The sequence below is a fragment of the Lissotriton helveticus genome, chromosome 12 (genome assembly GCF_964261635.1).
Source record: "Lissotriton helveticus chromosome 12, aLisHel1.1, whole genome shotgun sequence".
In the NCBI taxonomy this organism is placed as follows: domain Eukaryota; kingdom Metazoa; phylum Chordata; class Amphibia; order Caudata; family Salamandridae; genus Lissotriton; species Lissotriton helveticus.
The window spans coordinates 492966001-492984139 of NC_136073.1; the positions used below are offsets into that span (position 1 = coordinate 492966001).

The window sequence follows — 18139 nt, forward strand, 5'->3', positions numbered from 1 at the left end:
GACTGAGGGAGCTGGGGGTGGAGGGGCCCGCCCTTAACCTTCTATCCTCCTTTTTGGAGCTTAGGGAGCAGAGGGTCCAAATGGGCAAATACCTCTCCCCTGTAAAGTCGTTGCAATGTGGGGTGCCACAAGGGTCGGCTTTAAGTCCGACCCTATTCAACATATATGTGGCCCCACTTGCTAGACTAGTAAGATCTTTGGGGATGGAGGTAGTGTCGTATGCAGACGACACTCAGATCATGGTGTCCCTGTCATGGTCTGTCAGCATCACAGCGTTCAGCTTCAGGAGTTGCATGAAATCAGTTGCCGATTGGATGACGGTCAATTCCTTGAAGCTGAATGGCGATAAGACCGAGGTGCTGATTTTCGGAAAGGACAGGGACGCCTGGTCGAGTGAATGGTGGCCAGCATCACTGGGAACCTGCCCGACCCCCTCACAGTCGGCTAGAAACCTGGGGGTCATCTTTGACATCGAGCTGGCCATGAGCCTACAGATCAATAGAACTGTTGCTACCTGCTGGGGAGTTCTAAAAATCCTACGCAGAATTGCCCACTACTTGTCCCCGCAGGCAAGAAAACAAACAGTGGTGGCATTGGTTGGATCTCGATTAGATTATTGCAATGCGCTTTATACTGAGATTAACAAGGGATTGGTACATCGCCTGCAAGTAACACAGAATGCAGCAGCGAGATTTGTTCTGGACCTCCCTTGCTCCGCCTCCGCCACGGTAGCCAGGAAGAATCTTCATTGGTTACCCATTGAGCAACGCATCTCTTTTAAAATTACTTGCCTAGTCCATAAGGCCCTTACAGCAGGACTGACCGATGGACTGGGATCTCTGCTTTCCAATTATATACCCAGCAGATGTCTCAGATCATCTCAACTGAATCTTCTGCTTATCCCCCGCACAAAAAAGACAAGATGGGGAGGTAGAGCCTTTGCATCAGTGGCCCCTCGACTATGGAATGCTCTCCCCTGCGAGCTCAAGGCCCTTTCATCCCTGCCCCTCTTTAAGAGAGCTCTCAAGACCTGGTATTTTGAGAAAGCCTATTATTAATCTAGGTATGGTTATGCAATATATTATGTTAGGCGCCTTGATGCCCATTGGGCTAAGTTCTGCGCGTTATACATTTATTTTCATTTCATTTCATTTCATTCATTTCATTCATTCATTCACCCCACATTCTGGAGGTTTTTCTGTTGCGAGTATAGAAAAATAAGTATGCCAGACCATCCGCTCTAACTTGGGCAGGTGGTCTTATGCCCTTACATCTGTGGTAGCAGTCAAATATTTATCATCTTCTAGTAGCTCAGAGCACAAAAGCACATATGGCTGTCCTAGATAACCTAAATAAACATTCTGCACTGTTACAATTGTTTCTTTGACACTATGACAGTACGTTTGGGGTGTATGCATAGTGAGAACCTATTCAAATGGCAATAGAGTTTACTAAATTTGCTGCTGCGATTGGACGTGCATCTCTAGAACCCACTTCTGCATCTTTTTTTCTCAGTACTTTTGAAACCTGATATGCTGGACAAGATTCAAGGTTGCCCCTCAAGGATTAGTAATGTGGATTCCCACAGTACACAGGGGCAATTAGAAGAGGATAACGGTAAATGTTAGATGATGTCACCTGACTCACAATGTGCCTCCTCTTTACTGATAGTGTATGCAGCCAGAGCCCTGAGATTTGGAGATACCCTCCTCATATGCGACTCACAACAACTTTTTAAAGATTTCAACTTGAGCAGTTGGCAAAGAAAGAGGGATTTCCACGTGCCAACTGCTGTGTGTTCAAATATTTTTGAGGTTTAAGCAGTAGTACAACTTTAGCACCTGCATCAGATCTTCATCTCCTGATATTTCAGTCCATGGATGGACACAATTTATTTCCTAGACTGGTTCCATCCCAAAAAAAATAATATTGTAATAGGGCTTTAGATGTAGCTGAGTGTTAATAAGACATTTCCCAAAAATTAGAGTTTGCCTTCGCCGTCTGTATCATGGTTCGTCTGCTTCATTTAGAGTACATGAAAGAAGGTGTGTGCTATTTGGGGTGTGTCGTCTTTTTCAGCTGTTTCTTTTCCTGTTCATGAGCTTTATTCTTGGCATGATGGCTCTAAGGAGAAAAAATAAACATGTTTTGATAGTAAATACCCAGCATGTGAGCGACATTGATTTTTTTTTTTCTTCTCTGAAACAGATCCCCCTTTTTGAGGCATTATCTTCAGAAAATATCATGCCAGTCAAATAATGATACTGTCATGACATGAGGAACCAGCTGACACTCTTTGTTTTTACCAAAATTCCTCCCATATGTCAGAGTTAGAACTTTTGCATAAAAGGCTGTAGACACTCCAGCGACTCTCAATTTGGAATGGGGATGACTAGGGGGGAAGCTGATGTGCTCCCACTAGCACATCTGTTTGGCAGCCCACCACTCAAAACCCTAAATAAGGCCCATATTCGCTCATAACGTTTATTTTGGCAGCCAAAGACCAACACCTCTTAAAGGATATCACAATTCATAGATAAGCTTATTTTCTCTGCTTGGTCTTGAAAGATTTCCTTTGAGAGTAATAAAGTTTGAAGCATGGTTGTATCAAGATTATATTTATTGTTGTTGATTAATTTCAATCTTTACAGCATACAAAATTGCAACAATCATAGTATAAAAGAGACAAAGAAATAAAGCAGACCATTACTTTGTTACAAAATCTAAAGTAGTTTAAAGATAGCCCTCCAAAGCTGATAATGAAAATGAAGTAGGGTTGAACAGATAGTACCTCATTCAGAAAGATAAACTTACATTTTTGTGTCACTTTACATTTTGTAGTATTCACATAGAAAGACAAGCCAGTCCATCTTTTTATGTGTGGATTTCTCCATCCCAACAGTTGATGCGCTGCAGTCGTAAAATTACTATTAGTAAAATTAAACTTGTAGTTTGTGAATAAAAACAAATAGTAAAAGTTTACCTTTGTGAATCAGATCAATAATTTAGGATAATATCATAAACTGTAATTTAATCACAATCTGTGCAAGCCCATTATAAACGTAGATAATGATGGTGCTTTATACATTCTACAAAGCAATGCAAAAAAAAGATAAACTTCAGGTTTTATTTAAGAGCCATTAGGTGTAATTTAAGACTATTACGTTCCTCCATCCACAATCCTAAATCATTCTACTTTGAACCACTATTAATGATAAAGAAATCGATACTCCAATCACCAATTTAACACTGAACTTTACCAAAGACAACCACTGCTGATTTCGTGGATTCACTAAAATGTATTCTTTGCATTTATTTGTTCAATGCAAAAAAGGTACATTGTAAGCCCACATCAGTATAGTCTAGAAGAACAGTTTCATCAGCATACCCAAGTGCCAACACCTTATGTAATGCCTAAAACAGCGAGAAATGTGGGTACTTCTGAAATAAATTCTTCCATATGAGCTGTATAGAGGTTAAACAACTGGGGTGCTAAAATCTGCCCATTTAAGTCCTCCTATTTTAATACTCATTTGACCAAGTGAGAGTTTTGCTCCAATCGGATCCTCATCCTCGTGTCAGGACATAGAAGTTGGATGTCTTTCAGGAGTAAAGAAGGAGTCCTTCACTTTTGTAACTTTTTCCAGCAAATGTAACGATGTACACCATGAAAAGTCATTTAGTTATCTATAAAACAGATGAATTTATTTTCATTTTCTGCCAGTGTTTTGTTTGATATACTTATACTAGTCAGAATATAATACATAGTGTTGCCTTGTGACTTGAAAATTGTTGGTTAAATGGGACAAGTTTGGTTTTAGAAGCCCAATTCTTGAACATCCCTTTCAAAATTTGAGTGAACATTTAGCATTAACATCCAAAAAGAGGCGCAACCTATAATGTGATGGAGCCTTCAGGTTCCCAATGTTTAGAATTGTTGTAAAATCAAACCTTTCCAAGAATCTGGCATTGTTGGATGGTCTAGACAGGATCTGAAGAGAAACATCAGCCACTAAAAACTATACATTGGATCAGATTGATAAACAATATTCAGAATTCCATCTAACCTCACTGCCTGATCATTGTTGATTCCACCTTCTCCGATGATATGGCAATTTCTTCTGCCCCACAAATTTCAAAATGTTCGTTTTTACCCTGGTGTACATTTAAAGGCAACTTATATGATTTTCTCAATCTCCTTCTGTAACTGAGTAGCCAGCCTGCATGTGGTTTGCACCCAAATGTTTTAGTAAATGCCAAACCTCTTTTGTATCACCACTCCTATTGATTTCTATACTTCCAACAATTTCTGTTCCTGGCCTGATCTGTTCACTTTCTTGACTGTGAGATCTAGTTATATACTGAATTTCTCTGTACATTTCTTAGTATTAAAAAAATGCTATTCATATTCCTATGTGAGAAGGTCTCTGCCTTTCCTACACATTCTGTGCAGAGATCTCTGCCCTGACTGGGGAGATCTCCACACTTATTAGTATCCATTTCGATAAAAAATTTGGGAGGGACAGGGCGAGGTGGCTAGAAAATGGAGAATACTACAACTAAATGGGAGAGGTTAAGAGAGGAGTAAGGATTGTTTTAGGGAGGGACACATGCCCACCCACAAAATAATAAGCTAGTTGATATTAACACCTGCCCTTCTATAGATACTAAAGCGCAAAATGACCACAAAGAGTCATAAATGTACTACAGCTCAGAGCATGAGTAAGTCCAGCACCACACATGGCCAATCACTCATGATGCAATACCTTAGAATACAAAATAATGAGGTTAGAGACTTAAAATAAATGTAATTTTAAAATAATTGAAATAATTGAAACTTACTAAAAGTATAAATACATTCTTTTTGTTTTGTTTTTAAAGTGTTTATTAATAGAAGTATTATTTAATTTTAAATTACTTTATTACATTATTTCAAGTACAACATTTATGGAGCATTAATATATATTAAAAACAATAATTACTTTACTTTATGTGGAACTTTTTTAAACATAAACATTTACTTTAATATATTCAAAAGAATTACATTTTACACATAAAACTAAGCTATTAATTTATACTGTTGTATGTTTAAAATAAATGTTGAAAAAATAATTTTTAAAAAGCTTAGTAAATTTTTTAAGTTTCCCTATACTTAACAATAGAGAGATCTGTGCCCTGGTTGCAAAGACCTCAACTTATCTGTGAAAAGTTACTCATCATAACGTTACACTAGTAAATTAGCCTGCACCTCCAGAAACCCAGGGGGTGGAGACATATAAGTCTATACTTTAGGGAAATGGCCCCTCTGGTGCTTAGCAGCAGATCTTAAGTCAGAAGCACCATTCATTGCTTATACAGTGACTAGTAATATCCTAATACCCATTAACTCACTATTTAATTTCCTTTTTCTGTTCAAATGCTAGAGGAAAAGAAAGAACTGGAAAAAGATTCAGAGGTTCTAAGATTGTAGCTAATTGGATTAGGCCAATTGAAAAAATCTAATAAAGCACTTGTTACCAAATTTAAAGATATGAGGCATTTCATTTCAATCATTTAAAAATGTTTCTAAAACTGCAGCAAGTCCATTTGATAATCCACCTTATTCTGATAAGACCCTTCATGCAATGCTGTGCCACCATAATTTGTGGATTTTAAGTTTAATTAGGTTGGAAAAAACATTAATTGACAATAGACATATTACATATTTGAGTAAAAAGATTTACTTACCATAAACACCTTTATTTAAAGGAATATTAAATGATTTCAACTGACAAGTACAGCAATTGAAGAGGAAGTAGGCATAATAACCATTACAATAGGACAATAGGCCCCAACATGTCAGCAGTTTTTTTGATATTTCTAAGCAATAGCTGTAAAGTAATTGTTTCCAATTTATAGTTTCATGAGGAGGATGCCTCAAATTCCATCTCAGTCTAGACACCTTGTTGAGGGGAAGTCCTGATGTAATAGGCAGCCAGCTTACACAATGGAAAAAGTTGAAGGCCTTTTGCATTACAGTTTAAAGCAAGTGCAATCACTGGATTGAGCTCACAAATCACAGTATTAAACTAAATGTCTGTTCAATAGAATCTTGTTTTAAATACAGTTGAGGAAATCACCAAATAGTTTAACGTAGGTCTTGATTATGTTTGCCTCAATAATTTCAAACAACATCTGAAGCCTATGTTTTAAATTTGCCAAATTGATATGATACAAAAGGGGGTGGTAATGGACGGAGCATCTGAACCAATCAAACACTCACACCCAGTCAAAAGATCTGGGTTTAATCCATCACCGTTCTTTAGCCCACTCTGCCACCCCAGTTCAGACATGGCTATATGCAAATCAGTCTGACCCTGTGCCTCATGGGAACAGTCCAGCCCGAACTGCCAAGCCATGCCTTCCCTGGACCGGAAACAAGCTTCCGAGGACCGGTTTCTGGCATTACAGCCGTCTTCAGCCCGGCTTGCTTGAATCCAGTGGCAAAGTGAGCAAGGGACTCACGTCTAAGCATACACTGCCACACTTATGGCGACCAAAAGCGGTACCGCTGGATTCAAGCAAGCCGGGCTGAAGACGGCTGTAATGCCAGAAACCGGTCCTCAGAAGCTTGTTTCCTGTCCAGGGAAGGCATGGCTTGGCAGTTCAGGCTGGACTGTTCCCATGAGGCACAGGGCAGACTGATTTGCATATAGCCATGTCTGAGCTGGGGTTGCAGAGTGGGCTAAAGAACGGTGATGGATTAAACCCAGATCTTTTGACTGGGTGTGAGTGTTTGATTGGTTCGGATGCTCCGTCCATTACCACCCCCTTTTGTACCAATTTTATATGATAGTCAAATTTTTCTGTAATCTATTTCAGCAGGTCAAAGCTGCAGAAATGTTGTGGCGGAAAAAAGCACAGTTATTACTGCACATGTGGTGAAAAAAGGTCTGATAAATTCTGGGACATGCAGAGCTTTGTGCATAAAGCAATAACCCACACATGCATCAATGTTGACCATTGTGATTCCTTAATTGCGATCATTAAGGAATCGCAATTAAGGAATCACAAAAGCCTTTGAATGTAGGAATCGCAAAAAAAATAGCGATTCCTACACATTCCTTAATTGTGACTTGCAAATTGCGACTCGCAGTTAAGGAATGGCTTCCTAATGAATGGGAATTGCATGTGAAATTTGAGAGTACCTGTTAGGTACTCACAAATTGCGCTTGCAATTTCAAGGGTGCCAAAAGGTCACCCTGTTGCACCCCTGAAATTGTGATATACACCCATGTTGCGCACCCACATGCCCCAATGTCATGTGTGTGTGTAACATGGGACTTTGAAAAATGCACTTTGGTGCATTTTTCAAAGAAATCACAATTTACGGTAAATTGCGATTTTTAATTGCGAAATCGCAATTCTTTTTTTTACTTTATTGAATTGCATTTAAGGAATCGCAAGTTGTGATTCCTTAAATGCAATCGCAATTAAAGTAATCACAATTTTGTGAATACTTAAATTGCGATTTTTACATTTGGGATGATGCATCCCAAATGAAAAAATACTGGCCACAAAGGGGCACGTTCTGAGAACTTGCTCGTTTACGACCAGTTTTTCCTTTGATGCATGTGGGCCTAAAAATACACATTATTCTTATCTTTTTACAAAAACACTTATACTTGGCAATATTTATTGCATGCAGTAAATGTACGATTCCCTGGAAATTGGCATTTATCAGGTTTGACAAATATTGAATGAATACTGTGACACTCATAACAAACATTTTATTATCTTTGTTTTTGATCTCTGTGTGCACTGTCTTTCCCATTCCAGATCAACTTAGTTCATGCTATCTCAACAGTATAACAAATTCTATAAACCAATTTAATTTCCTATTTTGCCTTTTTGACCTTTACACTTTAACTGGTCAAATGCTTTTGACCTCCATGTCAACAGTGCTTTAAGCTGCACCATGTTGGCGTAGAGGACACATCAAAGCACCAAGCACCATAAGAGCTGCTTTGTCAAAGGGGAAGTTTGTGAAGGCACAACTTATGTAATCTATTTAAAATTTACTGGAAAAACAAAGGTGCCCTAAAGTAAATATAACTTGTGCTGCTGGCATGTTATTATCAATTATGTAATTTCAGATGTCATTAGCGATGTTATCAATGCAGTGACATTTCAGTGGTGATGTAGAATGTGAGGGGACATTACAAGCAGTGCATGGTGAGGACACAAATTATAGTTACTTGAGATACTTACAACTGGTGAATTTCAGTGTTTTCTAATGTGTAAATCATTGTTTCACCTAGCCACATAGTCACTTTAACTTTAGGTATTCTTAGTGTATTTCTGTATTTCTATGAAAGTATTATTAGTAAGGTGTGTCATGGTAAGTAAGGTAGACGTACTGGCTTGGGTAATGGGTGAGAACACCAACATATAAAAGGCATGTCTATTGGCTTCATCCGGACGGGAGCCATCAACATATATAAAGCAGCCCTATTGACTTTGTCAGAAAGTCACCAATAGCTCTAATCAAATGTATATTTTATAATTACAAACACTGCAATATTTAGTAATCTTGATTGACACAAAAGTTTAATATTTTCAAAAAAGTATTTAATTAAAACACAAATATATCTTCAAGTCTTTTTAAAATTATTTGGGCCATTGCTGACAGCAGGCCTTCCATGCAATGAATCGGAGGGATTACTTTCTCTAACTCTTTATTTCTTCCTGTTTCCCCCACGCCTTCCTCTCTATTTAATAAAAACTATCACTCCTGCATCTGCTTGTCCCCAGCCCTCTAGCACTCTTAGCTATACCTGCCACTGTATCAGGGGTGGCCATCTTAAAATAGTTTATAAAGCATTTCAAGATTGCTGTCAATGGGAAACAACCTTAACCACAAAGTTTTAATTACGAGTTACCTGAATCACGAAGTCAGAACCACGAACAATCCTTAACAACGACTTTCCAGAACCACGACTATTCTAAACAACAAACGATCTAAGACTGCCAAGGCCTGACATTCCCCATTCCCAAAACTCCTTGCTCCAGAGAAACACTCTGCAATGTACGTCACTCCCCTTCGCATCCCCTGACCTGACAGGCTCATTGACCCCTGCCATGATTCACTCAGCACTGCAGCCACCAGGCAGGCGGACTCCGAGGAGCACGGGGTCATGCAGTCAGCTTTCATCCTGCCAGCTTTGTAAAAGTTCGGGGGCACAGCGTTAATAGGAATGCTCGGCCTCAGCCAAAAAGGTAAGATGGGGGGTGGGGGGTCTCCCCCCACAAATACACTGTTTAAATTAATCTATTAAAAAAAGTCAAACATTAGGATTTAAAAGAAAAGTATGGTGTAAATATGCAATGAGCTATGTAAATATTTTTCGTGGTTTAGGAACTCGTAATAAAAAAAGTAGTGGTTTGGGATTGATCGTTGTTTAGCCATCATGGCTAAGGAATTCGTGGTTTAGGGAGTAGTGGTTAAATCATACATCCCTGTCAATTTATGTGCATGCTTACACATGTGTGGCAGTATTTTTTAAATTCATTTTCTTATGCTTAAAGAGATTCTATTGATTCATGCACATGTGCAGAAATCATATTTAATTGGATTTTCTTAAACCTTATTAATATTCATTTACAGATTCCTACTGCACTTGGTTAATCATATGCACATGCCAAGTTTGAATGGACTTTCTCAAAGCATTAAGTTACTCCCTCATTGATGCCACTGAGGAAAATAAAACATTTGCAAGACCAATAGGTTTCCCAGGCAAAATGATTTGGCTTTGCTAATATTCTTTAATGTGCCAGTAAGGTCATGGTTAATGACACCTTGAATAGTGTTTTCATTTGTTGTACTTTGATATTGTTAAGCCTAGTACCTTAGCCCAGGCATTGTGGTCTATCCAAATCATATTTTGCTTTGCCACCAGCAACACCTTCTATATACTGCTCATCTCATATCCTGCATGATCCGAGATTTCTATAAATTTCTCGAATTCCTCAATTTCGATCACATGCTTATCACTTCTAATTTTATTGTGTGTCTGCGGAGGAGTGAAACATTTCTGTGTTCTAAAGTAACTATCAGTTCTATACCACTCAAAGAACCTGGGAGCTTCTTGATAAAAAATGTTGATTCATTTCAATGCATCTTCCCTTCTTTTGGAGATGAAACGGTTGCATCCTCATTCAATCATTTTAAAGACTAATGAAAGGAGAGGAGAACATTGTAACTTGCTTTTCTCTTTCCCAAATGTCCAAGACTTACTTTTTCCTTCTTCCGGTTTTCTTTTCTAATGCTAAGGCCACCTCCCTCAGGAAACTGAATGATCAAGATATGGAAGAGAAATGCTGCAGTTGCTGATGTGAGCTTTGACTACAGTGAAGTCAAAGCAATCTGGTTCATATTATGTAAACTGGTTTCTCTGAGGAATTCCTACTCACCTTCTTGGTCAGTGTCACTTACTCTCACATGTGCAGCTTCACCATTAAGGCTCTGCCCTTGAGCCCCAGCTCCTTCCATGTAGGTGTTCAAGGCACTCTTCCACCCACAGGCTCCTGCCTGTGCCTCATCCCTGGTGGTATAGTGGAAGAGCACCCTGCTCTTCTGCGATTCCACTCTGTGTCCTCATGCTATCTTTTGCCTCTTTTCTTTGCCTCTCGTGTTTTACCCTGTTTTCTTGTCTCTTTTCTCTTTAATTGGCCTTGGTTCACTCTTCCTTGCCTCTTGTGTTTTGCCCTTTTTCCTTACCTCTACTCACTTTAATTTGCCTCTTTTCACTTTTCTCAGCCCTTTTATCTCTCGTTTGCCTTGCCCCCACTTCCCGCACTCCCCATCGCTGTTGCTCCTGCAGCCCCTCCCCCCAGCATGTCACTTCCGCTCTTGCCTCCCAACTGATCACCCTCCCCACCCCTATTTAATGGCAGTTGTGCCACTGAACTGCATCCTCCTCATTGTATGCTCCCTGCACAGACATGCCGTAGAAATCTGGGACTATCTCAACACTTGCACACTGACGTTGCCTTCCTCACTGAGACCTGCACTGCACCCGACATTGCAACCACCATCCCCAAAGGATACAAGATCCTAAGAATAAACCACCCAACCTGCCCAGGAGGAGGCCTCGCCATCGTCCACGAAAGTTCCCTCTTATTGACAACCACCTACACGGTTGATGCCCCCCAGATCAGACCAATCCCAAAGCGACGTTCCCGGGGACACTTGCCTACAGACCACCTGGCCCCTGCTCCCTGTTTACCAAAGCCATCACCGACCTTATCGCACCTAATGCCCTCGCCTCCACAGACTACTCGGAGACCTTAACTTCCACCTGGACAACCACAATGACCACAACACCATCGCCCTCCTTGAGAACCTCATCAACATAGGAATGAAGCACTCGTCTTCGCCCCCACACACACAGCGGGACACACACTTGACCCGTTCTTTACAGGAGGAAACAGCATCTTCTTCAGCCACACCACGGAACTGCTCTGGACAGACCACCACTGTGTCCATTTCTCCTCTACTAAACACACCACACACAAGCATGCGCACCGCCTCCCTAGCAGAATCTGGAACAAAGTCTCCAAAGAACACCTCACTTCTGACCTAACTTGTGTTCCACCCCCAACTGCGACAGACGCCAATACCACGGCAAGCAACCTCCACCAATGGATCGCCAGCTGTGCTAACACACTCGCCCCTCTCTGGAACACCACAAGACAGCGCAACAGGAAAGCAATCTGGTTTACCACAACGCTCCAAGAATCCAAAGTTTCCTGCTGATGACTGGAAAAGACATGGAGAAACAGCAAAACTCCAGAAGCACGCTCTGCCTACAAAACAGCCACCATGTCACACCACCACCTTATAAAATCCACAAAGAAGAATTTCCTGTAAGACAGGATCCTCTCCAACATCCACAGCTCCAAGAAACTCTTCGCCATCATACAGGAATTCGCCAAACCCAACGGCAAAATAGCTGACGTCCCTCCCTCCCAAGACCTTTGCAACAGACTCACCTCCTTCTTTCACCTCAAGATCAAGACGCTCTATGACAACTTCAATGACCAAGACCTTTGCACCGCCGCAGTGCCCAACCCCAGCAACACCACCCAACAGACCACATTTGTAAAGCGCGAACACACACCCGCAAGGGTCTCTAGGCGCTGAGGGCCGTCGGGAAGATTAAGCAAGCTATTGCCCAGAGTCACATGGTGCTGGGCAAACCTGCTGCCAGAGCCGGGGATCGAACCGTGATCCCCAGATTCCAGCGCCAGTCACCCTGGCCGCGGCGCCACACCTCTCCCTTATTACCGGGACCCCACTCACAACGGAAGACTCCCTAATGACCATAAAGACCATCCACTCCGAAGCAACTTCAGACACCTACCCACCGCACATCTTCCACAGGGCCGCCACAGCCATCACACCCGAGCTACGGCAAACCATCAACTGATCCCTCGAGACCGCCACATTCCCCGACAACTGGAAGCACACCAAAGTCAACCCACACCTAAAGAAACCCTCCGCAGTCCCAATGGACCTCAAGAACTTTAGGCCCAACTCACTGCTTACTTTCACAGCCAAGTTCATCAAAAGGCTGTCAACATCCAGATAGCACACTTTATCGAGGCCAACAACATCCTAGAAACCTCTCATTCCAGATTGTGCAGCAACCACAGCATCGAGGCCGCCCTCCTTGCCGCCACAGATGACATCGCGCCTTCCTTGACCAAAGCCCAACAGCAGCACTCATCCTCCTAGACCTATCAACAGCCTTCGACACTGTCTCCCACTGCATACTAGGCACCAGACTCCACGATGCTGGCATCCGACGAAAGGCCTTAGACTGGTTACGCTAATTTCTCATGGACAGAACACAGAGAATAAGACTACCGCCCTTCCTCCCAGAACTGACAGAGATCAGATATGGAGTACCTCGATGATCCTCCCTCAGCCCCACCCTTTTCAACATCTACATGGTCCCCCTTGCAAACATCATCAGAAACCACGGGCTCAATATTGTCTCCTATGCCGATTGCACCCAGCACATCCTCTCCCTTCCCCAAAGAACCCAACATCACCAGGCACAACTTCCAAGAAGAGATAAAAGCTGTTGCAAACTGGATGAAGAACAGCTGTCTGAAACTCAACTCAGATAAAACAGAAGTCCTCATCCTCCGCTCCACCCCCTCCACATGGGACAACACCTGGTGGCCCCTGCCCTCGGAAACCCATCCAGCCCGACAGACCATTCATGCAACCTTGTCATCATCCTGGACTCATTGCTCACCATGAATCGCCAGATCAAAGCTGTCTCCTCCACATGCTTCAACATGCTCCGAATACTACATAAAATATTCAAGAGGATCCCCTCTGACTCAAGGAAAACGGTCACTCATGCACTCTTCACCAGCAGACTGGACTAGGGCAACGCCCTTTACGCTGGAATCAACAAAAAACTACTCCGCAGACTCCAGACCATCCAAAATGTTGCATCCAGACTTATCCTTGATATACCACAGCACAACTACATTCCCCAGCACCTTCACGAACTCCACTGGATCCCCGTTGAAAGAAGAAGTTCTTTCAAGATGCTCAGGCACGCCTACAAGTCCCTCCATAACATCGGATCGAAATTCCTCAACAACCGCCTCTCCTTCCACTCCCCTAAAAGAAACCTCCGATCAGCAGCCCTCTCCTTAGCTACCGTTCCACACTTCTACAGGACTAGAGCGGGTGGAAGATCCTTCACCTATTTCGCAGCCGAGACCTGGAACAATCTCCCCCTTCACCGTCAGCGAAGCCTGACACTGCACCAATTCAGGAAGGACCTCAAGACCTGGCTCTTTGAATGACCACTATGCAGCTGGCCAAACCCTCCCTCCAGCACCTTGAGACCTGATTGATTTATGGTAGCATAGGACATGCAGAAATTTAGACTGTACAGGTGCAACAAGAGTAAAACAATAAAATACTTCTAAACTTCAGTGTGCATTCAACTGTAATCGTAGCTGCTATTCTCTCAACACATGAAAACAACCAGGTGACCAAAATGCTGGAAATGTATGTAGGGTAGCGTCTGGTGTCAGGATCTTTCCTCCCTACAGTGCCTTTTCCAAAAGTAAATTTTACTTCAGCAACTATTCCAGACTTTGAACCATAGAAAACTAAGATATCAAAAGGGCAATCACCCAGTACCTCCTCCAAAAGCTCAAAGAGTCTTCACCTTCTAGGCAAAATCAACCTTCCAATCGTTCCTGTGAATGGCACTAATTGTTATGCAATGGAACCTCTACAAAATGTTGTGCCTTCGATTCACAAGGAGAGACACGCTGGGTGTGTGCAAGGTTAAGATTTTCACACTTACTGAATCTTTGCTTGAGTTGACTTTTAAGCCAACCAGTTTGCCACTGAAGCCAGAATATAGAGTAGGTGTGAAAATGGACAATGTTGTGCAAACTATATTATGATGAGGAAGGTAAATGTGATTTAGCCTTTTGCTAAAATTGTTGCTATGTTTAAGGCAAGTAATATGACAAGCACAGAGAACTCATAACCATATTATGTTCAATTTTTGTAGTCATATATATTTACCCACATGTTGCAAATATTATGTTTGTAGTGTTTTTCCTTAATATGAGATTGGCAATAGGGCTTTTCTCTAGGTCATACATTTAAACACATTTCTCTGCAGCTGTGCTGAATTAGCGATCAAGAGCATTTCATCATTTTAGTTTGACATGGGAAACATCTCCTTCAAACTTGCATCCCACATTTGAACCTTGCTCAGCTATTCAAACCCTTTGCATATAACAACAACTGACTTACTGGAAAGTTAAATATAGCACTGGGAAAAGCACATGTACCAAGTATGTGTAAGCGACACCTTTAAAGTCAAATAACAGAGGTGCAGAGAATAAACCTCAAAATAACTTTGAGATATCAAGACCAAAAGGTGACGTATTTCATACAAACCTCTAAAGTCATCTAACATATTGAAGAATTTTGAGACCTCATATAATATATATGTTCTCAACCCTTCCCAGAAAATTAGGGAAATGCTTATAGACCTGTGATATAACCACGTATGGCCTTCCTTCAACTCCACCTACCCTAAATACCTTAACATCCCTTTTCCAGCACTCTCCTATCCACCACATCCTCTTAGCTCCTTTCAAACAAAGCAAATCTTGACATGCTTAGTATCCTCTGGAATATCGCTGCTAGCCTCCATAACAATACCCTTTCTCCTCTGATGACTTCTCATTCCTTCCCTATTGACATGGAAATATTTAGAGTCCACCACCTTCCCCAACTCTTCCCATTCTTGGTTTTCCATCTCTTTCTGTTTGGGCACAACCCCACTTTGAAGATGGCCATACAGTGACAGAAGCCTTCCAATATCATGGTTCAGGGAGGTCTCTGGCTGTTGGTCCATTTCTAGCAAGCTTCTTACATCAAAGTCAGGTAAGGCTCTACCGCTGAAATCAGAGCTGCATCAACCTCTATATTAAGCATGGGAACTAAATGAGGATGGTTGACTGTGCTGTTTGTGTTTCTTGGATGCTTCTATGTGTGTTGTTAATGTGTGGACAGGTCAGTGTGGAATTTTATGCATGGGTATATTCTTAAATGTTGGACTTTGTTCATGGAGGTCTTTATGTCTTCACTTTCTCTGCACCTCTATATTGTTTGACCTGTGGAAATTAGAACAGAAGTATAAAATGGTGAGAAAAGCGCAGTCAACTACTTCAATAGGGTTTCTTTCTGCACAAATTACAAATATTGAAAATATAGAAGTTGACTGATATTGTCATTGGTTAGAAACTACAGTTCTTGCCTAGCTTCCAGGAGCTATGCAAATGGTATTTTTGTAGCCATGGCTGCATTCAAGAACCACAAGGAATGTCTGTTTTTAAAGGATTCTAATCTACTCTTCTCTGTAGGTGATGGTATGGATTCATGGAGGTGGTTTAGTTCATGGAGGGGCTTCGACGTTTGATGGGTCGGCTCTGTCAGCCTATGAAAATGTGGTTGTAGTCATAATTCAATATCGACTTGGAACCCTTGGATTTTTCAGGTGAGATATCGTTTAAGAATTTGATGCCATTACATTAGCATTGCACTCTCTTTTATGGCTCTTTTACATGGGATTTTAGTTGGCTGTTGTCAAATACCTTTTGTGAAAAATACTTACCTTTATCTCCTGCAACAGTGCTCATGGAGTCATGGAGATCAGTCTTTGCTGGCTACATATGCCGCCATAAAATCACCACACCGGCTCACCTTATACAGTAGAAGGAAAGGCAAAATAAGAGAAAGGAAAAACAAATACACAATAATGAAGTGCGATCCATATACAACTGAAAATACGTTTTTTTAAACTCCCGGATTGATATGTCAGAGTAAAAAATGTATCATGATAAAAAAGTGTATGAAATAGAGGGGGAAAGCAGTACCTGTATCTGTGGACTCAAATGAGAAGTGTTGATGTTTCTGAGAGAAATGGCAAAACAGACATGCAACCTTCCACAGTCCTTTGAAACATGTATTGTTTACAAAGTTCAAGCACTTGGAAAGAAATTATAAAGTCTGAGAGTCCTGAACACATTGCTTACCTGGCAATTCTGGTCTATAATACAACAAATGCCTTCAAAAAAGGAAAAGACTGCGGACTTACCCCCGATCCTTCAACCAGAAGTGCATGACAAAAAAGGTAGCTTCCTCAGGGTGAACCTCATTGCCAGACCTACTCACAGTGTGCACCTAAACCAAGGTCTGCCTTTTTACTACTTGCCAATCCTACACAGCCCTGATCAAGAACTGCAGGTTATCAATAAAGGGCAAGTGGAACGGTGTGAATCTATTGCCACATGGGACACAGGACACACACAATTCACAACTCCCTTTCACTCACTATCTTTAACAGTCATGTTATGTTATTTTATGTTATGTTATGTTACGCTATGCTATATTATATTAGGTTATGCTATGTTATGTTATGTAAGGTATTTATTTATTTATTTGTCTGTTTATATAGCGCTAGAATCGACCCCCGGAGGGGTATCTCTGCGCTTAAGCAGACTAGGAGGAGAGGCAGAGGTTCCTGGCATGCTTAGAAAGTACTGAACAAGAAGGTTTTAAGCAGTTTCCTGAATCTTATATGTTCTGAGCACTGTGTTAGGGAGAGACGCGGGCCAAGATAGGAGAGAGCCTCCCTCCTAATCTTGCCCTTCTTATACTGGGTACTTCAAGAAGATGTTTACTACTAGAGTGGAGAGGTCGCCAGGTATATAGGGTATACATTTCTTCGCCAGATAGGAAGGGCCCAGGTTCTGGAGCGCTTTATGGATGAAGCAACATGTTTTAAACTTGGTCCGTTGGCGAATGGGAAGCCAATGGAGCTTTACAAGCAGGGCATGGGAAGGTGTCCTGGGTGGCGCATTCTGGACCAGCCGTGCAACTGTATTTTGGACTACTTGTAGTCTGCTGAGTAAGGTGTCATTGGCCGAGATCAGCAGACCATTACAGTAGTCCAGGCGGCTTAGTACTAGGGCCTGAACCAGAGTTTTACAGGTGGAGTCAGGAAGTAGCGGGAAGACTCGACTGAGTAGGCCTATTACATGGAAGCAGGACCCAACTATCTGAGTAACATGCTCTTTTAGTCTAAGGGCATGATCTAAGCGGATATCCAGATTTTTTACTACATGTTTAGGGACCGGGTTGGGACCAAAATTCGATGGCCACCAATCAGGAGTTTGGTATGGTATGTTATGTAAGGTGGAATGTGCACTGGCTTTTGAGATCCCAAATGGCAAAGCTGGAGTTGGCCAATTTGGAAGAAAAGTAGTTTTGTGCATTAGTGACTTTTTGGTACTAAGCTCTCAGGTGTACCACAAACAAAAACAATTATACAACTTTACATCACACAAACGGAATGGCACATGCTTAGTTATAGATCCATCAGCCAACAAGCCTATATTTAAAAACATACATAAAATGAATTGGCAATGATTGCATGATGCATATGATTGTAGAGTGTGTTATTTCTGAAGACTTTAAAAACACGTGAGGAATGTATCATTTTAGTGCTTGGCAATTGGTTATCCCACACACAACAAA

The 18139-nt window shown here is 41.5% G+C and overlaps 1 protein-coding gene across 1 annotated transcript in view; it reads left to right on the forward strand.

Annotated features, from left to right (window-relative positions):
- The window catches only part of LOC144797613 (fatty acyl-CoA hydrolase precursor, medium chain-like), a 413977-nt gene that overhangs the window by 112773 nt on the left and 283065 nt on the right, over nucleotides 1–18139 (forward strand). The window contains exon 5 of the mRNA XM_078668304.1: nucleotides 15964–16097. Coding sequence (XP_078524430.1) covers nucleotides 15964–16097 — 134 coding nt within the window. The remainder of the gene's footprint in view (nucleotides 1–15963; nucleotides 16098–18139) is intronic.